Genomic DNA, 27,758 nt, shown 5'->3' on the forward strand with positions numbered 1-27,758 from the left:
AGTGCATCGAAAACCTGTCGGTGCAGCCTGGGTGGAAGCAAAGGCCGTAGGGTGCCAGTCGAAGAATCACATCACACCTTGTCGAAAAACCCAGGAAATGTAGCCTTTGTGAAAACAAGTGATGTTTGTGGGTCTCATGGGAGAACCTGAGAATCTTCGTCAGAAGCTTAGAGGGAGACCAGATCGGAAAGATCAACAATGCGGGAAACAGCACTGATCCACGAGAAGAAATCCGCAGCAATGTTATCTGCACCCTTGATGTAACAGACATCCGTTGTGAATTGTGAAACCAGGTCAAAGTGGCGGTAACGTCGAGGGGGTGGGTTGCAGAACGCTTCTGCCAGTGGTTTGTGATCAGTGAGGACGAAAAATGAATGTCTCTCGACGTCAGGGCGGAAAGGTTTGATTGCCTCGTAAACAGCAAGGAGCTCTCTAATGAATACAGAATATTTTCTCTGAGCCATAGATAGTTTCTTGGAGAAGAGAAGAAATGAAGGGGAGAAATCGTGTTGTCCTTGCGTTGTTGCAACACTGCCCCCACCACAATGTCACTGGCGGCCATAGTGATGAATAACTTGGCCGAGGGGTCGGGGTGGACGAGTGTCACAGCGTGAGCTAAAGAAGTCTTCAGAGCCTTGAAGGCCTCTAGCATTGGAGCAGTCCAAGAGAGGGGTTTGATACCTGAAGTTTGTTTGCCTGATAGCGCGTCCATCAGGGGTGCCTGAACAGTGGCGGTGGAAGCCAAATGGCAATGATAGTAATTGATGGTGCCGGGGAAACGGCATAGCTCTTTGTAAGTAGCTGGGGGCAGCAGAGATGTGATAGCCTGCGCACGAGATTTGGGAGGCTGTATTCCATCAGCGGAGACGGTGTAACCTAGGAGACTGACGCCTGGCGCAACTGAAACTTGTCTTTGTTCACCTCGACACCATTGGAGTTCAAGATCTGGAGGACTGTAGACAGATGATTTTCATGTTCCTCCACTGAGCTGCTGAAAACAAGAATGTCGTCCAGATAAGCAAAGCAAAACTTGAACTGTCGCAAGATAGTCAATGAAACATTGCCACGTTTGTGCCGCGTTTTTTAGGCCGAACAGCATGAAGTGGTATTGGAATAAACCGATCGACATGATAATAGCTGTCTTAGGAATGTCTTCCGGCATCATGGGAATCGTGGTAGGCGCGTTTACAGTCAATAACATTGAAAATTGTGGCGCCCGATAACATACGAGTGAAGTCATTGATGTTTGGCACTGGGTAATTCTCCATGACAGTATGAGCATTTAAGAGTCTGTAATCGCCGCATATTTGAAAAGATCTGTCGTGTTTGGGGACGAGGTGGATTGGTGAAGACCAGTTGCTGTGTGAAGGCGAGAGTTTGAGCTAGGCTCAGCCGAGCAATCTTGTTTAGGTGGCAGCACCGTGGACTCCAGTTGCAGAAGTGAGGTACGAGCCACGACGAGCTTGCTGTAAGCGGATGCGATGCATTGTTTTAGCTTCTCGTTGTCCTGACAGAGTTATGTCGCCGAGTCTTATTCTGACAGTAGGTCGGTAATGCAGGTCACAATGTTGCCCACGAGGGTGGAGCATTCGCATATGATATCGTATGTTGTGGTGGAAACAGAATGTTGGACATAGGTGCGTGTGCATGGTATGTGAGTGTTCGTAGTGTGGTGGAGCAATGAACCCTGTATGACGTTCGGATATAGTTCGTAATGAGACAAAAAATCCATACTGAGGATCGGTTCATCAATGTTGGCAATGTAGAATGTCCATGGAAGATGTAGAGGAGGAGATGGGGTCACCGTAACCTTTACTGTGCCTGAGGTAGGTAACATAGTTAACATGGACACGTTGACAGCTCGTAGAAGTGACTTCGTCTGTGAAGAAGTGGGTGGAGCCATCGAAGTAGGTATGATCGACACGTCAGCACCAGCATCAACGACAAAAGCTAGACCTGACGCAATGTCAGTCACATAGAGACGACCACTCGGCCGGGCAGACAAGTGAACAGAGTGTAATGTAAGAGGACGCCTTTTAGATTACCTGCAGGACTCGGCGTCTCTTAGTTCCTGCGGTTGGCATTTGGGTGTTGGCATGGCAACCTGCACTTCTTGGCATCGTCGCCAAGCACTTTGTGGTACCAGCAGAACGGGTGAGGAGGAGGTGGAGACTGCGACAGCGGGGTCGGCTTGTCCTCATTGATTTGTTCCAGTAAATAGACTGGTACGTAAGGGGTGTGGGCGATCCTGGAGTGCTCAACAGCGGAGAGAGTGAGCTGACGCTGCCAGGAGAAGTAGATGAGGTGAAGGCGTGGCGAGCCCTGCCTCTGGCGGCCAGAGGTCGGTATGTGGGGGCGGCTGTGCCGGCAAATGGTGTGGAATGAACCAGCTGATGTTGTCGTAGCAGTGAATACAACTGGTCAGTGATGCGTAGACGGGAACCGACGGACTCGAACGAGTGTGGTAACAGATGGATCTGTAGATTGGTAGGTAGTCTGGCTGACCACACAGCCCCTAGCGTGGCGTCGGGCACGGTATGCTCGTTCACGAGCAATCGAAGGCGGTGCCAGAGTTGTGAGGGAGTGTGTTCCCCCAGGTGCTCTTTGTAGAGAATCTTGATTATTAACTCTTGTGGTGAGCAGGCAAGTCGTTCCATTATAGTCTTCTTCGCAAACTCGTATTTTGGTGCAGGCGGTGGCGAAAGGAGCAGGTCACAAATCAAATCTGAGTGGTCGTGGAGGTGTGTGACGAGGCAGAGAAACTTTGAGTTGTCGTCAGACACACGATGTAACTCGAACAGATGCCCGACGAGTGTGAACCACAATGCCGGGTTGTCTTCATATAAGGGCGGTAGCTTCGGCATGCTGCCAGGAGGGGGTGACAATGGTGGCTTCGGTGTCTCCTGGGGTAGCGGCTGAACTGAGGTTAAGTCAGAGGCCGGCATGGTAGACCTGGTTTTAAACCAGACGAGCGAATCTGTAGTAGTAACCGTGGAAACAGGTGGATGAGTGGCACATGAGGCGGGGGGGGTCCCAGAAACTAGACCGTGAGCGACTAGTGCTGGATGGAAACGACCCAATTCCAGAACAGGGCAAGAGACCGGCGTGGCAGACACAGGCGGTGCTGTGGGAGCAGCAGGCAGTTGAGCGACCAGAAACGGGGACCCCTGCAAGTGAGGGGCGGGGGGGGGGGGGGGGGGGTTGAGAACGTCACCCGTGTGGAAACTATCTGATGCATAGCATGCCTGTAGTGCATGTGGTGGGCCACTGAAGTGAGGTAAGGGGTCCATGTTACGTGGAACACTGAATTGCGCATGTAAATTAGACACAACTGGAACACCACGTGTGCAGAACGGATCCGGCACATTTTGCGAGATATCGGTGTGTCTATCAACGGATTCGTTGATCAGTAATCGTCAATCCTTGCTTTTTCTACAATTCCCATAAGGATAGCAAGCTGAAACCATTTTCTAATTTCAGGTCCTGTAAGGTTGACAAATTTGGCATTATTTGTATCCAGTTTCCTTCTATTGCAATTTTGACTGTAGTAATTGTTGGGTTTCGTTGCTAATATAGTCAAATAGATCGTTCCCAGTATATAATTCTACGATATTCTTGACACTCTGTGTATCTTTGGGAAATATGTTCGGACCCGTAGATCTTTCAAATTTATTATTGGTCCTCAGTAAATCAAAGTCTGACCACTGTGCACTGTCTTCTTCATCTGATTCATCTGAATCAGTTGGAAAGTGTAGAATTCACCGATTTCTTCTTGGATGTATTTCAGTAGCTTCCGACGATTCTGCTTCAGTTTCATTATTTTTTTTTTTTTTTTTATATATCCAATGTCTTCTTCCCAGTCGGCCAAGTTGTCCGGAACGTCGGACAAGATGTCCACATATTCATAATAAATAACCGTATCGTCCCTTTCGTCTGCTACGATGAAAGGGCACAAGTACTTATATGTAACTTATTGTTACCTAAACAAATCACCAACAGAATGCAAAAGATACTAAAGTGCTGTCACCGGCCAGTGCGCGATACTATGCTCACGACACCACTGAGGTGTCACTGGCCATTGACCACTATTTCGGGTACAACACCACTGTGGTATCACCGGATGGCATAGGGTTAAGAAGAAAGATCTTTCTTTCTTTCTTTCTTTCTTTCTTTCTGTGGTGTCACCGCCAGACACCACACTTGCTAGGTGGTAGCCTTTAAATCGGCCGTGGTCCGGTAGTATACGTCGGACCCACGTGTCGCCACTATCAGTGATTGCAGACCGAGCGCCGCCACACGGCAGGTCTAGAGAGACGTCCTAGCACTCGCCCCAGTTGTACAGCCGACTTTGCTAGCGATGGTTCACTGACAAATTACGCTCTCATTTGCCGAGACGATAGTTAGCATAGCCTCCAGCTACGTCATTTGCTACGACCTAGCAAGGCGCCATTATCATTTGCTATTTATCTTGTGATGCATGTACCGTCAGACCGATGTTTACCAATTATGGATTAAAGTTAAGTATTCCAGAAGCTACGTACCTTTTTTGCTAGTCTCTATTCCTTTAACTGTTCCAGACCTCACGCCAGCCTGCGTGAGCTTAAACGTGTGCCTTTCGGCTACCTCCTAGTGGCTTGGCTGTCTTGCCAAGTCACAACACTTTCTATCCCCATTTACAGCTGTATTTAGTGTTGTTGTAATGGCCTTATGAAGACTAATTCTGTGTTCTAAATTGAGGTGAAAAGTTTGATTGTGTTTGTCACCAGCAGATTAAGATGTTGATTCCACAATTCCTCTCTGATTAATTACTCAAGATAATTTTCGTATAATGCATTTAGAACAATTTCAAACAATTCCCTGTCCCTAACCACTTGAAGCTTCTATTCTACAGCTGGTAAGTTGAAATCTTCACCTAAATCTATAACATGAGTAGGAAATTTACACAAAATATTGTCCAAGTTTGCCCTCAAATGTTCCGCTACTACTTCTCCAGAGGCAGGGGGATTGTAAAAGCACCTAATGACTGTATTTGATCCTCCATTAACACTTATCTTTACACAAATCATTTCTCATTCAGAATCTGTACTAACTTGGATGGATATTATCGTATTTTCTTTATGGCTATAACCGTACCTCCACTAGCAGTGTTCAACATGTCTTTGTGATATACGTTACAGTCGGTGTTTGCTGTTTCATTGCTATTGACACTGGGTTTAGGCCAGGTTTCTGTACCTAGTATTTTGTGGAAATTGTTACCATTTAGAAAGGAGACTAGTTCTAGGACCTTTCCATTGACGCTCCTGCAGTTAACTGATATTATATTAACGTTTTCTTTCTCCAGTCTCACCGAGCGAGGTGGCGCAGTGGTTAGACACTGGACTCGCATTCGGGAGGACGACGGTTCAATCCCGTGTCCGGCCATCCTGATTTAGGTTTTCCGTGATTTCCCTAAATCACTCCAGGCAAATGCCAGGATGGTTCCTCTGAAAGGGCACGGCCGACTTCCTTCCCCGTCCTTCCCTAATCCGATTAGACCGATGACCACGCTGTCTGGTCTCTTTCCCCAAACCAACCAACCAACCTTTCTCCAGTCTGCTACGAAGAGTGCGACTCTTTAACTGTGCAAGGCTGTGTTCAAGTGTAATGCCTCTTAATTTTTTTTATTCTGTTCTCAATATCACTTGAAGTATTAAGTGTCTTGCACATCACTCTGTTGATTTCCTACTTCATTGATGTAAGTTGCAACCTTCTGCTAGTAGAGGCTTCCAAATTGTGGCTTGTAACAAGGCAGTGTGTAACATAACTACATCAGTGGGTAAGAAACAGAGTGCTGTAATCAAGTCTGTAACAGGAGTCACATATGATACATCATCTCCTTCAGTGTGGCCAAGCCAGACCACAAACGAGCACTGACATCTGAAGCCCTGGGTTCACTGTCATCAATCAGCCTCCACACAGTCCTGACTTAGCCCCATGTGATTTTCATCTGTTTCCAAAACTTAAATATCAACTTCAAGGACCTCACTTTGATAATGATGAAGCGGTGCAAGCAGAGGTGAGGTTGTGGCTCTGATAACAAAGTCAAACATTCTATAGTGATGGTAACAACAAAATGGTCTCTTGTTGGGAGAAATGTGTTCAGCACCAGAGTGACTGAATTGAGAAATAAATATGTAGACAAGAAGAATAAAGATGTAAAATGTTAATGATGTTAGTTATATTTCAAATGTGTGAGAGTTTTCACATACTGAATTCGGAGGCATTACTTTTAAGTACACCCTCATAGTATCTGATCGGACCTATGGAGGGATTTCTCTATCCTAAAAAAGACACATATTTGCCCCACACGTACTCTGCAGTCCAAGTAGCTGCTTCATGCATGTGATGCCTGCCTGACCTAAAAAGGGGGACGTTTTCCTACAGTTATTCTAGTTGCAGTTTCTTCCTCAGTGATATTTATGAAAACAGCTGTGGTATATGAAACCATGATTGATAAAATAATGTTGTTACCTCACCAGGCTTAGAGAACTGTGCATGATTTCAAAAATCATAATTTCCAATTGCATTAAACAAATATTGTCTAATAATAAAAGTGATTCCAAACTGTATCAAAGTGAATATGAAGAACATTACTGCAGCTGCACAGCAAACATAGGACAAAAATGTGAAATTCTTACAAGAAATCCTTGATGCCATCTGATGATGAGCCCAGGGCTAAAACTATGAGTAGTTATGGTGAAATAAATCATTCATTCAGAAATTGTGGCAGGTTGCAATTTTAGCTTCAGTGATATGGACATTGCCTGATACCAGTAAAAACTGTATAGAAATGCCACCGAACCTGCAATATGAAGGACTGGTTACATCCCCTCTGCTCAGCTCATTTAATTTCAGTGCATTTAATTAATTTTTAGTGTCAGTTTGTCACGGTTCTCACAATAAGTGGGAAATTGGGCTTTGAGCCCCAGCCTAGCACAGATTTGGAATTGAAATGAAATAATCATTTGTATTGTGTAGACTGATTTGATCTGTGTTTCTTATACTTAATTTTTTTTTAAATTTTTAGATGGAAGCTGGCCCATTGGCATCTCCTGAGCTAGAGTTCGAGTACATATCTGTTCAAGAAGAAAACTCGGTAAGTACTAAGATTCATCTGTCTTTACATAAAAATTTATTTTCTGCGAGCCACTTAGCACAGTATGATGGAAGGAACTTCATATATCTGTTAACCACTCCTTTGCATTTGCATCTACACCCTTACTCTGCAAATCACTGTGAAGTGCATGGCAGAGAGTGCTTCCTATTGTATCAGGTATTAGGGCTTCTTCCTGTTCCATTCAAATGTGGAGCAGGGGAAGAATGGTTTCTTCAGCACCTCTGTACACACTGTAATTGATCTAATCTCATCTTTATGGTCGCTATGGGAACAGTGCTAGTGAGGTTGTATTATATTTCTAGACTCATCACTGGAAGTTGGCTCTTGAACGAAGGTAAGAAGGCTTTCAAGTATACACAAACTATCTTCAAATACCTGCCACTTCAGTTTCTTCAGCACGTCCGTAACTCACTCTCATGGAGCAGACAAACCCATTGTTGTCTGTCTGTCTTTCTGACTGTTAACAGTCCCTTCTTCTCAGAAACGAGTAAGTGTATCAAGTTCAAATTTCCCCCCAGGGGCCCACAACTCTTTTGTGGATACATGTGTAGCGAGCACGGGACCCCGAGCTAATGTGGCCCTCCTTCCTTTCGGGGCTGCATACCTTCCTTTTCCGCATCCTTCCCCGTCCCCCATCTTCATCCTCCCCCCTCCATACCTCCGCCTCTTTCCTTCCCTTTCTCCCCCTCTGGGAGTATGTTTTGTGCCTACGTCCGGAGACAAACACTCGAAAATGTAACACATTCTTTGCTTTCTCTGCTTGCAAGTCTTCATCCTTCCTTTGTCCTTCTCTTTTCCTTACCTCTTCTCTTTACTCTTTTCTCCGCTGCGGTGTTTGAGACCTCTCTTCTTTCCTTTCCCTTTCTTTGTTTTTCCATTTCTCTTTTTTCCTCCCTGTGCATGTCTGAAGGCCGACCCATGCATTTCCATGCGTAGCTGGTGACGGGGTAACGCGTAATTCCCTGCCCCGGGTAGACAGGTAGGACACGTACGTACCCCCTGGTAACGGTCAGGCCCAGGGAGGGGTGATTACCCGAGCTGACACCTTCCGAAAGTGTTGCTCCCTCCGTCTGTTTCTTGGGAGGTGTGACCTGAGGTGTGAACAATCACCTAAGGTGGGAGTGCCCTCAGAGAGGGCCCCCACAAGGGAGGAGCGTGCCATCGGAGATGCTGGTAATCATGGGGGATACTTCCGCAATGGTTTCCTCATCTTCCACTATGTCTGCTCACAAGCATAAGTTCAATGAGTCTCAGCCCCAGACAGTTCTTCCATCGTTGCCACAGTTCCTTGTTGCTTCTCGGTCTGACAAAGGTCACGACTTCTCCACGGTCAACCCTTTCATTATTCAGAAAGGTGTCAACGCAATTGCAGGTCCTGTAAAGTCTTGTTCCAGATTACGAAATGGCACCTTGTTGTTAGAAACGGTCAGTGCCCTTCAGGCACAAAAATTTCTGCGTACTTCACTGCTACACACCTTCCCTGTCCGGGTAGAAGCGCACCGCACTTTAAATTCCTCACGTGGGGTCGTTTATACACGCTCCCTCGACGGATTGTCTGACGAGGAAATTCAACACTACCTGTCTGACCAGGGCGTAACGGCTATTCATCGAGTCATGAGAAGGGTTGACACGAACGTCGTTCGAAACCGTACTATCTTCTTGGCATTTGACAGAGTTCAACTCCCATATTACATCCCAAACCATACGCGTTGCTATCGGTGTCAGCGATTCAATCATACCAGACAGTCCTGTTCCAATCCGGCCAAATGTGTTACGTGTGGCAAGGATGCCCATGAGGGTGCTTGTCCACCCCCATCCCCTTGTTGCATCAACTGTATGGGTGACCACGCTGCTTCCTTTCGAGATTGCCCCATTTTTAAAGACGAAAAGCTCATTCAGGAAATCAGAGTGAAGGAAAAGGTGTCGACCTCTGCTGCTCGAAAATTATTCGCCAGTCGAAAGCCCAATGTGCCTCAGACAGGTCAATACAGCACTGCCCTTGCCTCTCCTCGGCCAACAAAGGAGGCAGCCACGCAGACTTGTGATCTCACCTTTAGTGCCACGGTCGTCAGATCGGCCAGTGCAAAGATCACCCATTCAACCTCCCCACTTTTGCCTGCTCACTCTATGGCTCACCCTTCATTGGGTTCTGCTAAATCTCAAGCCCAAAAGTCAGACTCCCGGACTTCCAAAAAAGAGCCTACTCATGAAGGTTTTTTACGTACCCCAACTTCACAACCATCGATTCCTCCTTCATCGAAACATCCTGTTTCCAAGAAGGCTAATAAGTAACCAAGTTCCTCTCCTTCTCCGCCACGGCGTGTCTCCTCTACAGCACCACCTGGCGGTAGCCGCCCTCGGCCATCTTCTGTGTCGCCGAGGTGCACTGCTGGCGGCCGATCGCTGGTGGCAGGAGCTGTTCCTGAACAACCTATGGATCAGGATCTTCTGCCTACGGCTGAATGCCGTTCCACGCTGTCGGTCGCAAGCTCTGAGCAGTCGTTGAGTTGAGGGCAACCTTGGTCACATTCTTCCATTTTCTGTCCACCCTATGTCCATTATCCATTGGAATATCCGCGGCATTAGAGCCAATCGGGATGAATTGTCGAACCTCTTACGATCCTACTCGCCGGTCATCTTCTGTCTTCAGGAAACAAAGCTGCGTCCTAATGACCGCTTTGTTCTCCCTCATTTTCAGTCAGTCCGATTTGATCTCCCCTCTCTTGAAGGCACTCCAGCACATGGAGGACTCGTGATTCTTCTCCATGATACTCTCCATTATCACCCAATCCCCTTAAACACTTCCTTCCAAGCTGTCACTGTCCGTCTTTCCCTTTCTGGATACACCTTCTCTCTTTGTACTGTATACATTCCATCGTCCACACCAATGGCACGAGCTGATCTCCTTCATCTTCTTGGTCAGTTTCCACCCCCCTATTTGCTGGTTGGGGACTTCAATGCCCACCACCCGCTTTGGGGATCTCCACATCCTTGTCCGCGTGGCTCACTATTGATAGACGTCTTCCACCAAGTGGATCTTGTTTGCCTCAACACTGGGGAACATACATTTTTGTCTGCCTCCACGACAAATTTATCTCATTTGGACCTTTCAGTCGGTACTGTTCCGCTAGCTCGGCGCTTCGAATGGTTTGCCCTTGCTGATACACGCTCGAGTGACCACTTTCCATGTGTCCTTCGATTGCAGCCACAACTGCCATATATGCGCCCATGACACTGGAAGTTTGCCCAAGCCGATTGGACACTTTTTTTGTCTCTAGCGACATTCAATGACCGTCACTTTCCTAGCGTCAACAGTGTGGTCACTCATATCACAGACGTTATTCTTACAGCTGCAGAACGTTCAATACCTCGCACCTCCAAATTGCCCCGGCGCCCCCCAGTTCCTTGGTGGAACGAGGCATGCCGTGACGCAATATGTGAGCGGCGACGTGCTCTTCGCGTTTTCAGACACCATGCTACTTTGGCCAACTGTATCCGCTATAAGCAGTTCCGTGCGCGATGCCATCACATCATCCGCGATAGCAAGGAGGCAAGATTGGACTTCTTTACTAGCTCGTTTAACACCTTCACTCCCTCCTCGGAAGTTTGGAGTCGGATTCAACTGTTATCTGGCACGCCTAGTTTCTCCCCGGTCTATGGGCTCACTGTCGTGCATGATACATTAGTGGACCCCGTCGCAATTTCTAACTCATTGGGTCAACACTTTGCTGAGATTTCGAGCTCTTCAAATTACCCGCCAGAGTTTCTCCCGAAGAAACGTGCAGCGGAAGTGCAACCTCTTGCTTTCTTCGCTCAAAATCGCAAAAGCTATAATACTGTTTTCGCCATGTGGGAACTCCAACATGCACTCTCTTCTTCTCGCTCCTCCGCCCCAGGACCACATGGTATCCACATCCAAATGTTGCTGCATTTATCATACCATAGTCTGCGTTACCTCCTTCACCTTTATAATCGAATTTGGACCGATAGTACTTTTCCCAGACGATGGCGGGAAGCTATCGTCGTTCCTGTTCCGAAACCTGGAAAGGACAAACATCTCCCCTCTAGCTATCGCCCCATTTCTCTCATGAGTAGTGTATGTAAGGTTTTGGAGTGTATGGTGAATTGCCATTTAGCTTGGTGATTGGACTCCCACAGTCTTTTAACACCTGCCCAATGTGGTTTCCGAAAGCATCGTTCTGCAGTTGACCATCTTGTTACTCTCTCCACTTATCATGAACAATTTTCTCGGACAGGCATCCTCCGCACACTGTTCTCTTGGGGCTTTCAAGGTCGGCTGCCCCTTTTTCTTCATGAATTTATGGCAGAGCGCACGTTTAGAGAGCGGGTGAACACTACTCTCTCCCGTACTTACTCCCAAGAAAACGGGGTACCCCAGGGCTCCGTGCTAAGTGTTGTACTGTTTGCCATTGCCATAAATCCAATTATGGATTGTCTCCTTCCTGATGTCTCGGGCTCCCTCTTTGTGGACGATTTTGCAATCTACTACAGCTCTCAATGGACCAGCCTTCTTGAACGACGTCTTCAAGGGTGTCTCGATCACCTCCACTCTTGAAGCATCGAAACAGGCTTCCGCTTTTCTCCCAGTAAGACCGTTTGTGTCAATTTTTGGCGGCGTACGGAGTTTCTTCCACCTTCCTTACATCTAGGACCTGTCAACCTTCCGTTTTCAGACGTTGTTAAATTCTTGGGTCTTATGTTTGACAGAAAACTGTGCTGGTCCTCCCACGTTTCCTATGTTTCGGCTCACTGTCTGCGATCCCTCAACACCCTCCGTGTCCTGAATGGTACCTCCTGGGGAGCGGACCGAGTGGTCCTTCTCCGCCTCTATCGCACCTTAGTGCGCTTGAAATTGGACTATGGAAGCATAGTTTACTCCTCCACTCGGCCGTCTATTCTTCGGTGTCTCGACTCTATCCACCACCGTGGATTATGTTTAGTTCTGGAGCTTTTTACACCAGCCCTGTGGAAAGCCTTTATGCTGAGACTGCTGAACCTTCACTGTCCAATCGGCGAGCTGTCCTTCTGAGTCGTTATGCTAGCCATCTGTCTTCCATGCCTGCTAATCCGGCCCATGACATTTTTTTCGATGCCTCCTTGGATTTAGGGTATGCAGGCCGCCCTTCCTCCCTACTATCACCGGGAGTCTGTTTCCATCAACTGCTCCATTCTCTTTCCTTCCGCTTTCCTAAAACTTTCTTGACAACTTGGGGTACAGCACCGCCTTGGCTCCATCCCCAGACCTGCCTGCTCCGTGACCTTTGTCAGTTTCCCAAGGATGGTACCCCTTTACTTGTTTATCGTCAGGCATTTGCTGCTCTATGTGCACAAATGAAAGAAGCCACATTTATTTACACTGATGGCTCAAAAACATCGTTTGGTGTAGGGAGTGCCTATATTGTTGGTGACACCCCAAATGGATTTCGGCTTCCCGACCAGTGTTCGGTTTATACTGTGGAGCTTTACGCTGTTTTCCAGGCTGTCCAATACATCCGTCGCCATCAGCGGATACAGTATGTTATCTGTTCAGACTCTCTCAGCTCTCTCCCCAGTCTCCAAGCTCTCTACCCTGTCCATCCTCTGGTCCACCAGATTCAGGACTGCCTACACTTGCTCCACTTGGTGGGCGTCTCTGTGGCATTCCTCTGGATCCCAGGACACGTATCTGTGGAAATGAGGTGACCAATATAGCGGCCAAGGCTGCAGTCTCTCTTCTTCAGCCAGCTATTTGCACGATTTCCTTCGCCAATTTACGGAGTGTTTTATGTCATTGTGTTGCTCTTTTATGGCACGCACATTGGTCGACACTTCCCAATAATAAATTGCGGGACGTGAAAGCTCTTCCCTGTGCTTGGACCTCTTCCTCTTGAACGCGTCGTCGGAAGGGGGTAATTTTTAACTAGACTCCGGATAGGGCACTGTCTTTTTAGCCATCGACATCTTTTAAGTGGCGATCCTCCCTCACTCTGTCCCCACTGCTCTCAGCTGTGGACGGTAAGACACCTTTTACTTGAGTGCCCCTATTTTACTTCGTTACGCGCCCGTCTACAGCTGTCGCCTGATATATCTTCCATTTTAGCAGATGACACGCGCTCAGCTGATCGAGTTCTCGAGTTTATTAGTGCCAGTGAGATGATGTCAGTCATTTGAAGCTCTTTTTGGGGACAACCATCCCCCTTCTATAGTGGTTTTTTAAGCTTTCCTTCTGTTTTTAGTTTCTCCAATTTTTTGAGTTTCGTTCCCATTGCTGCTTGCTTCCAGTTTCGTTCTTTTACCTTTTCCTAAGTCACAGACCAGGCGCTAATGACCGTAGCAGTTTTGCGCCAAAAAAAAGGCTCAAATTTATGTCACATAGTAAGGTCTGTTGTCCCTTGGTGTTGTAAAAATTTTAATATTATAAGTCAGTGCAATCAAAAGATATGGCCATTTATTTCACATATTTTGATACTCAGAAACTCACTCATCAAAACATAAAGGGTGCTTCCCAATGACCCAGAATCATGAAATTTGACAAGGAGCATGGTTTCACATCAAGTAAAGGGAAAAATCCTAAACTGATAATTTGTAATTATATCTCATGAAACAGATATTTTTTTGTCATTTGTTATCCAATCAAACTTGAATTTAAAACATTCTCAAAAGTCTTGGAATTCCACTGTTAGTCTATGCATAGAGATTATACTTTATATTAAATCCAAAGCTACATTCGTTCTTAAAAAGCTTAGACCTTGAGTGTGTGTGTGTACAGTAGTGTCGCTCATTATGGAATACATTCCAGATTTTCAGTTGTCGCAATGATGACACATGACGGCGGTATGCCTTATCACACAGTGCCGTTACAAGCATTGCATTGGCGCTGCATGTTTGTCATTGTTGCATAATGTACTCCAGAAAGATCTCTGCAGCTTCAGCACCAGCAGTGTGAGATACTTCATGTTTTGTCCTCCTACATCCTCTTCTTAACCACTTACATCATAACTGTCGGGGTCACTCCTGATTATCTCTTTGTCTGCAAAGTTTCGTCACAAATGGTTGCTCGTCCGACACTATTCGGCAGCAGTGGCTTTCTGTGAAGACCTCAGTTCAACTTATCTTTAATTTTAAGTTCTGCTTGAGGTCTAGCATAATGTGTTTCCTTTTAGAAGTCATGATTTTGAACCGTGAAGGAACCCACAATGTCAAACATCCATAGCATTGTTAAGCATTGTAACTAATAACATTGTTGCACACGAGACTTCATTACTGTATGCATCATTTCTGCTCGTGCGGCTAGAGGCTTCATGTGAGTCAGATTACTGAAAGGTCAGAGTACTGAGTGCCGGATTAGCAAGAGTTCAGTGTGTTTCGTGGTGGGATGGTAGAGTTTTTAACGAGCAATCTCCTTTGTTGACTGATTGCTCTTCCTTGTTATCCTACCAATGAACCAGTGTCAGCTATATGCTTTACCTATGTCTGAGCCTACATGATTGTTCCTTTTCATATCCCTGTAAATAGTTACTTTCAAGAATTTGTATAAGTTGACTGGATCCAGTTGTGACATGTTGAAACTGTAGGTTAAATGTTCTTATATTGTGAAGTGCAGAATTTTACATTCCTGAACATTTAGAGGAACACTGCTTTGAAATCTTAGCAAGATGAAACTGAATTTTTGTTGTGCTTTTTTCAGACAATACTTCATCATAAATAACTGTGTCATATGTGAAAAGTCTGGAGTTGTTATTAATATCATCTGCAGGGGCATTAATGTGCAGTATCAACAGCAAGTGTTCCAACACACTTCTGTGGACTGCACTTGAAATTATTTCTACATTTGTCTATGACTCTCCACCTGAAGTAACATGCTGTGTTCTCCCTACAAATAAAATCTCAATCCAGTCTCTTGATGCCCCATATAAGCATACTTTGGTAAGTATCTGTATGTCCATCTTTTCATAGATGGTTGCGGGACTCAGCTTTTCAATACAGGATGTCAGTAATGATACTAAGTGTAGTTATGGTACCAAACCAAATGTTTTTGTAAGTTGAAAAATAAATACTGTGTAGACCTGACTGCCCTGTTCCATGGTTTTCAGGACATCATGTGAGAAAAGCATGAGTTGGGTTACTATTTCACTCAAAAATCATACCTACAAAAAGTAAGTAGCCCCCATACACATCCCCAGTCTCTTGTCTTTTTCATATGGTTTCATATTGTACAGGAGATCGCAGATTCCACTGACACAATTCGGCCTTGAACACTGTGCATATTTAATAGCTTTAATGGGAGGGAGAGAGGTGAAAAATGAAAGAGAGGATGCCATTTCATACACCAGTAGCAATGGAGTGTTGGGGTGTACAACATTGTATTACCACAGTTCATTGTTGTAATGAAACTAAGTCTGTGAGAGAAGTGCACTATTTTGTAGCTGATGTGGTCGTGTACCATCTCAGAATACCATATTGGCTCAAGTGAAGAAGTTTGAAGACAATTTATTATATTCAATGTCAAGCACGGAGCTCCAAGAACAGTGTGCACATCCCAAAACTTGCAGAGAGTGAGCGAAGCTTTTGAACTTTGTGTTCAACACTTGGAATGCCAGTGATCTCAGATTTTGGGAGTGAATTGGGGTTTCTGCCAAATGCTTATGGAGATCAACTTTTGTCATTACAAATTGCAAACTGCTCTGAAACTTAACCCCATAGACTAGGAAGTGTGAGTTACATTCTGCTCTGCCACAATTGATTTGCTAAGTGAAAACCCTGATTTAATGAATAATTTGTTAGTGTCCAGCTAAGCTCTTTTGGACTTCATCAACAGACTGATTACATGCTACAGTTCTCCAGTGAAACCTACCTAGCTGTATGAAAAGTCATTGTATGCTCCCAAAGTGCCATGTGGCATGGATTCAGTGTTTTTGGGATTGTAGGCTGATAATTTTTTGAGAATGAAGATGCTTAAACGGCGATTATTAATTCATAATAATTATGTCACTGCCAGAAACTTTGTTCAGCCTTGGTTACGTCACCTTGCCATTCAACTGAACCCTCTTTACTTTCAGCAAAATCCCTATATCCAGTACCCCAGAGATAACCAACATGAAAAGTGAGCTAGCACTTAACCTATTTGTTCATGCTCTGGCAACTGACACAGTCTCGTGGACATAAAGTAACTTTATAACAACAGAAATATGGCTAAGTTCAATGGAGAATGTACCCCTGCGGGTCCACTGGTTAGAATAGGCCTGAGGTATTCCTGCCTGTTGTAAGAGGCAACTAAAAGGAGTCTCTCACTTTTTGGCCCTATAAGTTCAGGTCTCATTTTATGGTTTGACCTGCCACTTTCCAAATCCTACAGAAGTGCGAGCCATTTGGGGAAGGACGCCTTACGTGGTACACGAGTTATCCATTGTGCCCTTAGATTCAGTCTCCTGAACCTCTTGTCAGGGCTTTGCATCACCACCTGCAATTTAACTTTTTGGGCGAGGACACTTTCTGGGGTATGTCATCTTCATCCATTGTCTCCTGTCCTCTTTCGCCCCCATGACAGTATTGGATTTCTCTGCGCCCGATATCCAGCACAGTATCTGTTGTGGTGGGGCCGTCACGTACCCATTTGGTGGTAGCCCCCTGACAACACAGGGATTGCAACTGCTGATGCCTGAGCTGTAAACTCCCCACGTATGCCAAGGAGTAGATGCCTGTCTTCCTGGGGCATCAGGGCTCCCGGCAACGGCCATCGTGCCAGGTGGCTGGGTGGTGCCGTGGGGAGAGCGCCTGATCGGAATGGGTGACCTGGATTTAAGTCTGTTTAGGGGTGATAGGTCTCATTGTATAGAGTGTTCTAGGTTATCTAGGATTTTTCTGTGTGTTCCTGTAGCGAACTGTGGTTGCCTAATTTCAGGGGGCTCTATGTTTACTAGGATGGGGAGCCAGGCACACAGGCTGGCCCTGACTGCTCCAGAGATTATCCGCTTTGTCTCCTTCAGTTGGACATCCATTGTAGCTACACGTGCATTTCTCATCCAGACTGCCAAATAGTATTCAGCCACGCTGCGGACAAGGGCTAGTGCTGAAGTACTCAGTGTGCTCGCTACACACTCCGTATCATTCCAGATGGTTTCGACAGGAAAACATTACGGGACTTTAGTTTGTATCTTCTGGATGTGAGCTGTAAATAAGAATGTGATCTACTTTTGCTCCTGAGTATTTAGGCTTATGCTCAGCCTGATGTTTTGGCCATTCGTAAGAGTTGTAGTCTCCATTTGAGTCTCTGTCGTTAAGGTGCATTATGGTGCTGGTGTTTTTTATTAGGGTTTGGATGTAGAAGCCACTTGGAGTAATAGTTGTTCAGTACTTCCAGGTCTGCATTCAATACTTTATAAAGGGTGTTAGAATTTTTACTTTGATATGCAAAGGCTAGGTCATCTTTGTACGCAAATTTACATAATTTCTTGTATGGCGTGCTGGCAACGTACGGACTGAAAAGAATGAGTGCTAGTGCGGAACCCTGTGGCAGATCACTATTCAGAACCGAGCTCTTGCTGTTCGTGCCACAAAGTGAAATCTCAGTTTTCCTGTCTGTTAGCACGGTCGGTTGTTGGGGTACGGTAGACGTGTACAGTCGTCAGCTACGCTTCCAAAGCGTCACCCCATTAACGTTACTCACTGTGAGAATGGTATGCACTTGAAAGGGGTGTGGGTCGGTGGTAATATCGGGCAGTAGCTGGTACAGAACCAGCCCGTGCTAGCCGTGGCTTTGCAGTGGAGCACTGTTAGACTGAGTGCATAACAAAACTTCGAAAAATTAAAACTTTTGATTAACAATACAGTGTAGAAGCAGATTACTGATCCCAAAATTACCGACACAGTACCTGAATTATTTAAATGATTGAAAACGTTTAATTAAGAAATTGCTCACTCGGCCAGGTGGCACTTGCTAAAAGGTGCTACTTTGTAATGGAAGGTAAGTTATATAGAAAATTTTCTAAATTTAGTAAAAAGGGGCAAGGTTACAAAGTTTGAGAATTTCTTTTAGTTTAGAAATACAAGTACAATAATTTATCATTTGTATTGGTCAATTTTGATTATTGACAATAGAGATATGTGGACAATTGGAGTGGTGTGCTGAAGCTGTGGCACGATGATGTAGAGATGACGATGGGTGCAGTGACGGTGTACCAAGCTGTCAGGGATAGGGCAATGGCCGCCAAGACATGTTAGCTGGGCAGTGCCTATGATGGAGTGTTGGCGACAACTGAGTGCAGTTATGGTGCACCGTGGTTGCAAATGACAGCATTGATGCTGCCTTGAATGGTTGTCAGGGGGAGCGATCTCGTCTCACAGGTTATGAGGGGTGGATGCGCGGAGGCTCTAAGGGGTTTAGTTTGACAAAGTTAATAAGTTGTATAACAGTTGTAATGCCAAGGACTAATTCGAAAATATAGTGAAAACTTGCTATTTATTCATATATTCCTTTCAATGAACTAATCCTGTTAACACATTAATTGTTTAAATCTCATTTAATGTAATTTCACATGAAGCATATTATTTATATTGTCTTTAATCAAGTACTATAATGCTCTGCATAATTTCACCATTATTAATGTATAGCAGCTAATACACTTCCCATATTATGGAATACATAAAAGGACCAATATATCCAATGAAAACAAACTAACACACATTAATATACTAACCCCTAATGTGTAACAATTAAGAGAAGGCCATGCTTGAACAACATCATGTTTCAGAATGCCTTTAACTATGTTGTCACCCCACAGCTTCTGGTTAGGTAGAGTTGGTTTTGGCAATTTGGATCTTTCACAGTATCCTTGATTACATAAAATGAATGTTACTAGACCAAAGATAACAATAGATAATGGAAAAGATGTGTGTGGTGGCACGATGAAGGGTAATTTGGCCTTCTTCCCAAGCTAACAGTTCATCGATACATTGCAGAAGGCTAGCCTTAGACGTATTTGGGAGTGTAGATCAGATTTTGGCAACACAAAGAACATTTCAAGCAAATAGAATAGGAAAGATCTGAAATTAGTATTATGCATATAAGTCAGACAAGCAGATAATCTAACAGTGGGTGTGACTATGTCAAAATAAGAACTTTGAATAAAAGTCTTCTGTTAGTAACCCGATAAGACTGAGACGTAAAAGCACGATTACAGGTATAACAGAGAAGTCCTACTAAAGATGGCTGCAGTGCCGAATACAGTAAGCTATTCCCAACAGGAGCGAACCAGGGTTTGTGCATCGCACCCCTCTAAAAGCAATGCAGTTTCTTAGTTCACAACAGTAGTGTTGAGTGACAAAGTGGAATAAAAGTCGTGATGGCAAAGCTGGAAAAAACAGAATGTCCTGCAACTAAAGCATGTCTTGAGTAGTATAATAATGTGATCTGTACATTCTGCACATGGCATCTAGCAATAGATGAAATGAATAATGATGAGAAGGTGTTGCTGCAAACCAGTAAAATGATTCACGATTGTGTATTGGTGTGGCTTCACACTCAAATAATCAACTGGTTATTTACAGGCCAGCCAGAATGATCAATTAGCAAAATGTATAGAATAATGGTGCAGACTAGTAATTCTGAACTTAAACATACTGTTTAATCAGGTTCATAAGTTTGTTATTCAGTTATGAAAAAGGTGGTGAAGACTACATTAGTAATGAGTGCATTGCTTATGCATATGAAACATATTTTATCAATGCATTTAAATTTTAGTAAGTAGAAGGATGCATAACGATATGACGTAAGTTAGCAAGGCTATCGTGATCAGCTGTCGAAGCTTATAGCTTCCTAAGCAAACTACTGTGTTGCCTCCACACAGGATAGCTATGACTGGAAATAGGTGTCCACAATAGACAGATAAGATGTACATGGTTATGGAGGGTCAGTCACATTTTCTTTTTGAAAATGAATCTAGGCTTGCAACTACTCGGGGCTCTAATTGGCCCATGCCAGTACTAATTAAATCAGATGAACAGGTGGCAGAACACAATATCAACACAAAAGCTGGCAGTACAGGAATAGAAAAAAAAAAAAAAAACTGACATCATGCATTGCAATTACACACACACACACACACACACACACACACACACACACACACACACACACACACAGAGAGAGAGAGAGAGAGAGAGAGAGAGAGAGAGAGAGAGAGAGAGAGAGAGAGAGAGAGAGCAGGGGGGGAGGGGGACAGGAGCAGGAGCAGGCGAGAGCTGGTTTCTAGATGAATCTTGTGTTTCCCATCATCTCGGCAGCGTGTCAAGGTGAGGTGTCATGGAGCTTAAAAGTGATAAGAGTTGAAATGATTGTGCAGCTCCAGGAACTGTTACCCAAAAGTCTACTGATTGCCCATTAGTGCACTGTGTCACTTCGTGATAAAGTAAAACCTGCTTCTTGCTCAACTAATGAATAAGATGCTATTCATACCTCATGATAAACTTTGTAAAATAGGTGATTTGGACCTGCTTGTGGGGGAGCTATACTTCAATACTCTTGGCTGGAATAGTATGATAGAACTAGTACTGTCAGTGTGGCATAGTCCGTATTAGCCCTGGCTGATTGCTGCACGATGGAAGTAGATAAACAGAATAGAGTCAGTGACCCAGCAATAGAGTGAAGAAATAAAAAGCAGAGGCTCACAAAGTATAAAAAATAACACAACAGAAATATATAAGCATACAATACACTGCAAAGTAACTGGATCCATGAAACGGGCAGTCAGCTCACCATTATGTAATTTTTTTCCCATCAGTCTTCTTACTGGTTTGATGTGGCCCACTACGAATTCCTCTCCTGTGCTAACCTCTTCATCTCAGAGTAGCACTTGCAACCTATGTCCTTAATTATTTGCTGGATGTATTCCAACCTCTGTCTTCCTCTACAGTTTTTGCCCTCTACAGCTCCCTCTAGTACCATGGAAGTCATTTCCTCATGTCTCAACAGATGCCTAATCATCCTGTCCCTTCTCCTTATCAGTGCTTTCCACATATTCCTTTCCTCTCTGATCTGCGTGGAACCTCCTCATTCCTTAATTATAACAGTTGTAATATCTGCTCGACCTTACTGAAACATAATTATCTCAATTAATTACCTAGCGAGGTGGCGCAGTGGTTAGCACACTGGACTCGCATTCGGGAGGACGACGGTTCAATCCCGTCTCCGGCAATCCTGATTTAGGTTTTCCGTGATTTCCCTAAATCGCTTCAGGCAAATACAGGGATGGTTCCTTTGAAAGGGCACGGCCGATTTCCTTCCCCATCCTTCCCTCACGCAAGCTTGCGCTCCGTCTCTAATGACCTCGTTGTCGACGGGACGTTAAACACTAATGTCCTCCTCCTCCTATCTCAATTAATTCTTATTCATCCTTAGGACAGAAAAAGTGTTACTGTTGTTTGACAATTGTTAGTGAGAGTGCATAAGTCTTAGCATCACATAGAAACTGTGGATAATTGTTGCTGAAAAACTGCATTTAATAGCTTCTGTGTCTTTGGTGCCTTTAAAGTACCATTGTTCAGTAATTAAACATAATCGTTTTTAACACAAAATTAGTGTGTAATTCAACTCTTGGGCAAGTGGTTTCCTGTGAAAAATTCCAGTCCTCAAACAAATGTTCTCCTAATTCTCTGTACTTGTATTCATCTGACCTAACTGTGATACCCTATATTCTCGTGGTGTTGGATCGATGATGTTGATGTGCAGTGGTGGTCATCTGATAGTGAACTTACTTTACATTGACCTTAATTAGTAAAAGAAATTTCTGAGAAAATACGTCTGGAGTGCAGCATTTTATTGAAGTGAATCATGGACTGTGAAAAATTGGAAAGAATAGAATAAAAGTGCTTGAGATGTGCTATATAAGGGTGCTGAAAATTATGTAGACTGATTAGAAATGACAAAATTCCGTGTAGGATTGTTGAGGAAAGGAATGACTGAAAAACATTAACTAAAAGAAGAGAGAGCTGCAGAGAGATGCGATTGTAGAAGAAAATGGAGATTAGAATACACACAATAATAGTTAAGGTGGATGGGTGTGGGTACTGTACTGAGATGAAGAGATTGGAACAGGAGATGAAATTGTGGCTGGTTGCATCTAATAAATTTGAAGACTCCTGATGAAAAATATGCTTTTTATTTTGGACTTAAAGTTCATTATAATGATTCACCATCATCCATCCAGGATTAGGACTGAAGTATGATCCAATTCTGTGAGTCACTCCATTGCTTGCACAGTCAGCCTGAACAGCTTTTCCCACAGGAACCATGTATTTTCATGTTGGGCAACACCACTGTAAAATGTTCTAGCCAACTTGAGTGATTAGATGACACTTCTTTTGTTTTTTGGGACTTAAGATTATATCTTTTGACATTCATTTAAAATGTTGGGACACTGTTCTTATTAGCTTTGCAAATGGTTCATGTTTCAGCACCATATTGTAGTGCTGGGTCCATTATTATTATTATTATTATTATTATTATTATTATTATTAATACTCTTAATACTCTTAATCCTTCTTCCAGGAACTCAAACATGAAGTGGAGTCAACAAATAGTGGCAGTGAACCAGAAAGGTATTGTACACTTTTTTGTATCTCTCCTTTTTCATTTTGTGCATGGGTGCTTTTGTAGCTTGTAAGTGCTGCAGCAGAAGATACCACAATACTCAAGTGTACGTGGAATAGGAAATGCTGGTTTCTGACACTGGTAAGGTTCACATGCTTGATTTGGCCATCATACATTGTGGATATGTAACACCTGTGGCCAGAATGCTACTGCAGCACCAGAATTGGAGATGCAAAAGATGAGGGTGTGTTAGGTCTGGATCATGGAACAGAGTGTACAACCCTGATTTCTGCATCTCATCACGAAATTCTCAAAACCAACCTCTAAATATTCAGAACTGTTCCATGTGACCCTCCAAACAGCCAACACACATTTCATGTGCGAAGGAGGTGCCAGATTGTAGTTATTTGACCCTCTCCTAGACCATGAAAATTTCAATGGGTAAACTGGGAAATATTCTCCAAGAAACTTGGTGGTAAGTTTCTATGGGATCAAATTGCTGAGGTCATTGGTCTGTAGGCTTACACACTACTTACTCTAACTCAAACTAACTTACGCTAAGGACAATACTTATATTCCCATGTCCGAGGGAGGACTCGAACCTCGAATGGGGGGAGCCGTGCAGACCGTGGCGAGGTGTGTCAAACCACATGGCTACACCGCATGGCTCCAAGAAATTTGATAAAGTAATCCAATGGATCCAACTTAACCTGTAAACTGAGACAGATCTGGTAGTGCTGTAATCTTGACTGAAAAGAAATGTGTGCCGAGTGGTTACCGTAAGAAATATATTGTAGGGTGGAACCATGAATGTAAAGAACATTATAAATCATACATGACACATGATTATCCTGGTCTAGCTCATGAACTGATGCGAAAAATGTATGAATCAGGAAGAGAGAAATGGCTCAAAACAACAATAGAGTTGAATTTGAAGAAATCAAGTCAGTCGTGGAGCTTGCTAAGAAGTTATGTGGAAGCAGCCCACCAACTTGGGTAGGTTACTCAGTGACACCAGGCCAGACAGGATTGTTTAACTCTCAAAAGCCCCAAAAGACAGAGCACTCTCAAAAAATAAAAAAGGACTTCAGTAACATTTGGCAAATAATGTCAGCCGATACACAGTTCTATCAGGACTTCACACTAGGGGAACTAGAAACAGCTCTCCACTCTCCAGGATGTAAAGACAGGCAAATTACTTGGTGTTGATGGGTTAAACCCTGAATTTCTAGCTTGCTCTTGGAAGAGGACAAGGGTATGACTGACAAAATTTTTTTACAAGGATCCTAAAATCAGGATGTCTACCAAATGCTTTCATAATTTTAAAGTTATCGCTATCCTGAATAGAAACTTTCAGATAATTTAGAAAATTATTTCCAATAGTAATCCTCAGTTGTTACTACCAACTTTTGAAAAGACTGCCATTAAACAGGATAGACACAAGAATATGGAAAACATCCCTGTACAACAAGCAGGTTTCAAACCAAACAGGAGACGCATGCACAAGGTACTATGCTTCAAAGCACAAATCATAGCTGTATTTTAGAAACAACCAAAGACATCTGTAGTCTTCACGACTTCATTGCTACTTATGATACATTGTAGTAGAAAGGGGGGCTCATATAAGTTGGTCAGAGTCATCCCCTGCCAAATCACATCAAGACTAATTAATAACATGCTTTCAGACAGATGCTTCAGAGTAGTCTACGGTAATCCTATAACCAAAGAAAAGAAAAGAAATTAAATACTGGACTACCTAAGGGGTCAGTATTTTCTCCTTTAATTTTCAATCTTTATATCTCTGACAGCCATGAACTCACTGCCGAGAAGTTTGGATATACTAAATATGTATCACTTGCAGTTCAGTACTAGGAGTTCAAAACTGCTGAAAACATCCTAACTGATGATCTCAATGAACTACATAAGTATTTCACCATGTAAGAGACTCATACTCAATCTTTCTAAATCCAAAGTCAGGATTTCCCCTTAAACAACAGGGCAGCAGATGATAAACTGGAGATCTGTATGAGTGGCACAGTGCATTCCTACCAGTCATCCAGGTTATCTAGGAATGACCCTTGATAGGACACTCCCCTTCAAGAACCATCCCAAAAATACTTCTTGGAAATTAGGCACATGGAACAATCTTGTTTAGGAACTCTGCAGTACTAACTGGGGAACATTATCAAATGTGCTTTGAATTTATGCAGTCAGCATAGTGTTTTCTGGGGCTCAATATTGTGCTCTGATGTTGTTAAACAGCCCTTATGTAAATAAGATACACACTCAACTCAAGACAACCTTGAGAATCATCTCTGGGTGTGTAAGAATTACTCCACTATCCTGGCTTCCAGCACTCAGCCTTATAACCCCTCCACTGTTAATGAGGCAAGAAACCCTGTTGAAAGGATATTTCAAAATAATGAATAACCTTCAACTTACCATCCATGAAGATGTTCCAGGGTTGGCAACAAGCTAACTTCATTCCAAAAATCCACCTCTGTGATCGGGCCAACAGCTTGCTGATAGCAACTACACCATTGACAGCAAATAGCATGAAACCTGGAATGCCCAAAGACCGACATCTGCAGAGACCCAAGTGCTTTGAACTCCCATGGCATGAGTGGAAGAATTTAAATTGCATTCAGACAGGACCCAGATATTGTGCACAAAACCTGCACAAATGGGGTAAGTAAGCAGCCAATCCTAAGCTGTGACTGTGGAGCATGTAACGATTCCTTCTGGAACATTGTTGAGTAGTGCAAATTGAGAGCTTATCTGGGTGATCCAAAGAACTTTTTCATGGCTACACCATCAAGCCTTGACTGGACAAGGAGACTCAAAATCAGCATTTAACAACAGTTTTTTAATGCATCATTTATGTTTATTTCTTTACATATTTTTATTTATTCTTGTCTGTGTTTCATGTGTAATTCTGTTCGCTAAATAAACTTGAGTAGGTGCTAAACATCCGTGCATATATTCCTGTTCCAACAACAGCGTTCCTGTAATTATGGCTGGGGGAACATGCATGCTTTAAAATTACTCACATGAACCTCTGAAACTTTGAATCACCATGAAGGTTTTGCGGACAAGGCAGTGGATACAGCAGGTTATCTTTTGGAGGTAGGTGGATGACATTTATTTAGAGCAACCCCAGTGGGAAGAGAAACTTCAATTTTTGTACCAACTGAATTCCATTCATGGAAACGTAAAATTTGCCTTGGGCTGGAAAAAGAGGTATGGCTCCCTTTCCTGGATGTCTTGGTTTTTATTAAAACATACAGCACCCTGAGACATAGTGTCTCTTGCAGGCTGACTAATGTAAATGTTCATCTGCAAGCAGGCAGCTGTTATCACATCTACAGACTAATATTGTATTCCTGATACACTTGCTCAAGGAGCACATATTATTGCTAATAAAGACCATCTACAGGAAAACTACCACATAAAACATTTTTCAGACAATGGTTATCCACCACGGTCGATTTGCAGGGCTTTGCAATTAAATTCAAAGCTGAGTGCCCTGCCTCAAGACGCTAAGAGGGAAGCTCAAGTTCCTGGCCTCCCTAACAGTTAAAGGCAAACTGCCTCCTACAAAAATATATAAATTTGTGTAATGATTGATCCAAAAGTAAGAAATAAAATAGATTACAGAAATATTTGACATGTCTTTGGATTATGTTCGAAATCATGTACAGCAAATGAGGTACTGATAAAGAATTTGAAGGATTCTCTATTGTAAAAAGTTTGAAACTAAAAAATTGTTGGAACCTTTTTATACCTTTGGCCTTAGATGATTGAAATGTGTTGAGGCCACACAGCAGCAGACTGCACGGTCTACATAATCCACCTGACAAATATCCTGCACAACTCTTTAAAATTCTAAGATTCTAAGTTAAACATTGAACTTCAAATTCTCAATTGCTGTGAATTGCTAGTTCATATGCTGTACATAATTTAGAGCACCATTCAATAATGCAGTAAATGTTTCTCTCATCTGTTTTACTTCTTCCTTTTTAGATACATAAGTTCATAAAACATTTGACAGTTTTTTCGGTTTTTTATCTATTTTCAAATTTTATTCAGAAAGCTTGATATTTTTGACACCTCATTTTGCTCTCATTAGGTCTTCTGCTCTCAAAGTGTCCTAAATTTAGTACCCAATTGGAAGGAAACTAGTTTGACCGTTAAATATCCTGCCAATACAACTTTTATGCACAAAATGTGAACTTCTTGACACTTCATTTACATAACTAGTAGCAGCTGCTCATGAAATAATTGTTTTGCCTAATCACCAAAAAAAGTTTTTCTTAAGTATCCTGATTACATTCAAGTATTTAAATATGTTTTTGCAAAGCTATACCTCACACTAGTCACTTTGATACTCTATTTGTCCATTTCCTGCTATTTGCTTGGCCAGGAAAATTTTTACAGAAACCAATTTATAGGAAGGATTGTTTTTGCACTGCTTAAACATGGAACCAATAAAATGGGCCACATTCTCTCTAAACAAAGTCGTGGCTATTTTTCTGCCATTACCAAAGATAGCCACACTCATTGACACTGTGAATAACAGCTAGATTCTGTGGAAGGCAGGGTTGTATAAGATTCTCTGTCAGTATGGTTTGTCAGATATTGGACGTAATTTACATACAATTCAAGAACATTGCATGGAACATCGATGCTGTATCACACTGCTACAGTGTGATAAATCTTCTGTATTTGAGCACAGTAAACAGGCAAGCCATACAATGAACTGTGAGAACATGCAGATTTCAACATCTGTGTCATCCTTCTGAGATTCAGTTTTCAGGACAGGTATTACGAGACATTTGGTGAATGTTTTAGTTAATGATGATTATGGTTTTAACCTTGACAAAATGCAAAATGTGGCACTGGCATTAGTTAACTCTTGTAGGCAACACTGCTGTCACCCTGTTGATTGAATTATGAAACAGTGTCCTTCATGGTGAGCATCATGGCAGCATGTACATCTGCTGCCCATGTGATATT

General features: G+C 43.3%; 1 protein-coding gene across 5 annotated transcripts in view; it reads left to right on the forward strand.

The window, feature by feature from the left end:
• The window catches only part of LOC126210550 (zinc finger protein 239-like), a 71,608-nt gene that overhangs the window by 22,284 nt on the left and 21,566 nt on the right, over positions 1 to 27,758 (forward strand). For all 5 annotated transcript variants that reach the window (XR_007540697.1, XM_049939803.1, XM_049939806.1 and 2 more), the window contains exons 3-4: positions 7,067 to 7,135; positions 22,701 to 22,750. Coding sequence is in view for 4 of the 5 variants with exons in the window: in XM_049939803.1 (XP_049795760.1) it covers positions 7,067 to 7,135; positions 22,701 to 22,750 (119 nt within the window). In the remaining variant the exon portion in view is untranslated. The remainder of the gene's footprint in view (positions 1 to 7,066; positions 7,136 to 22,700; positions 22,751 to 27,758) is intronic.

This window comes from Schistocerca nitens, chromosome 10 (genome assembly GCF_023898315.1).
Source record: "Schistocerca nitens isolate TAMUIC-IGC-003100 chromosome 10, iqSchNite1.1, whole genome shotgun sequence".
Taxonomy (NCBI): Eukaryota; Metazoa; Arthropoda; class Insecta; order Orthoptera; family Acrididae; genus Schistocerca; species Schistocerca nitens.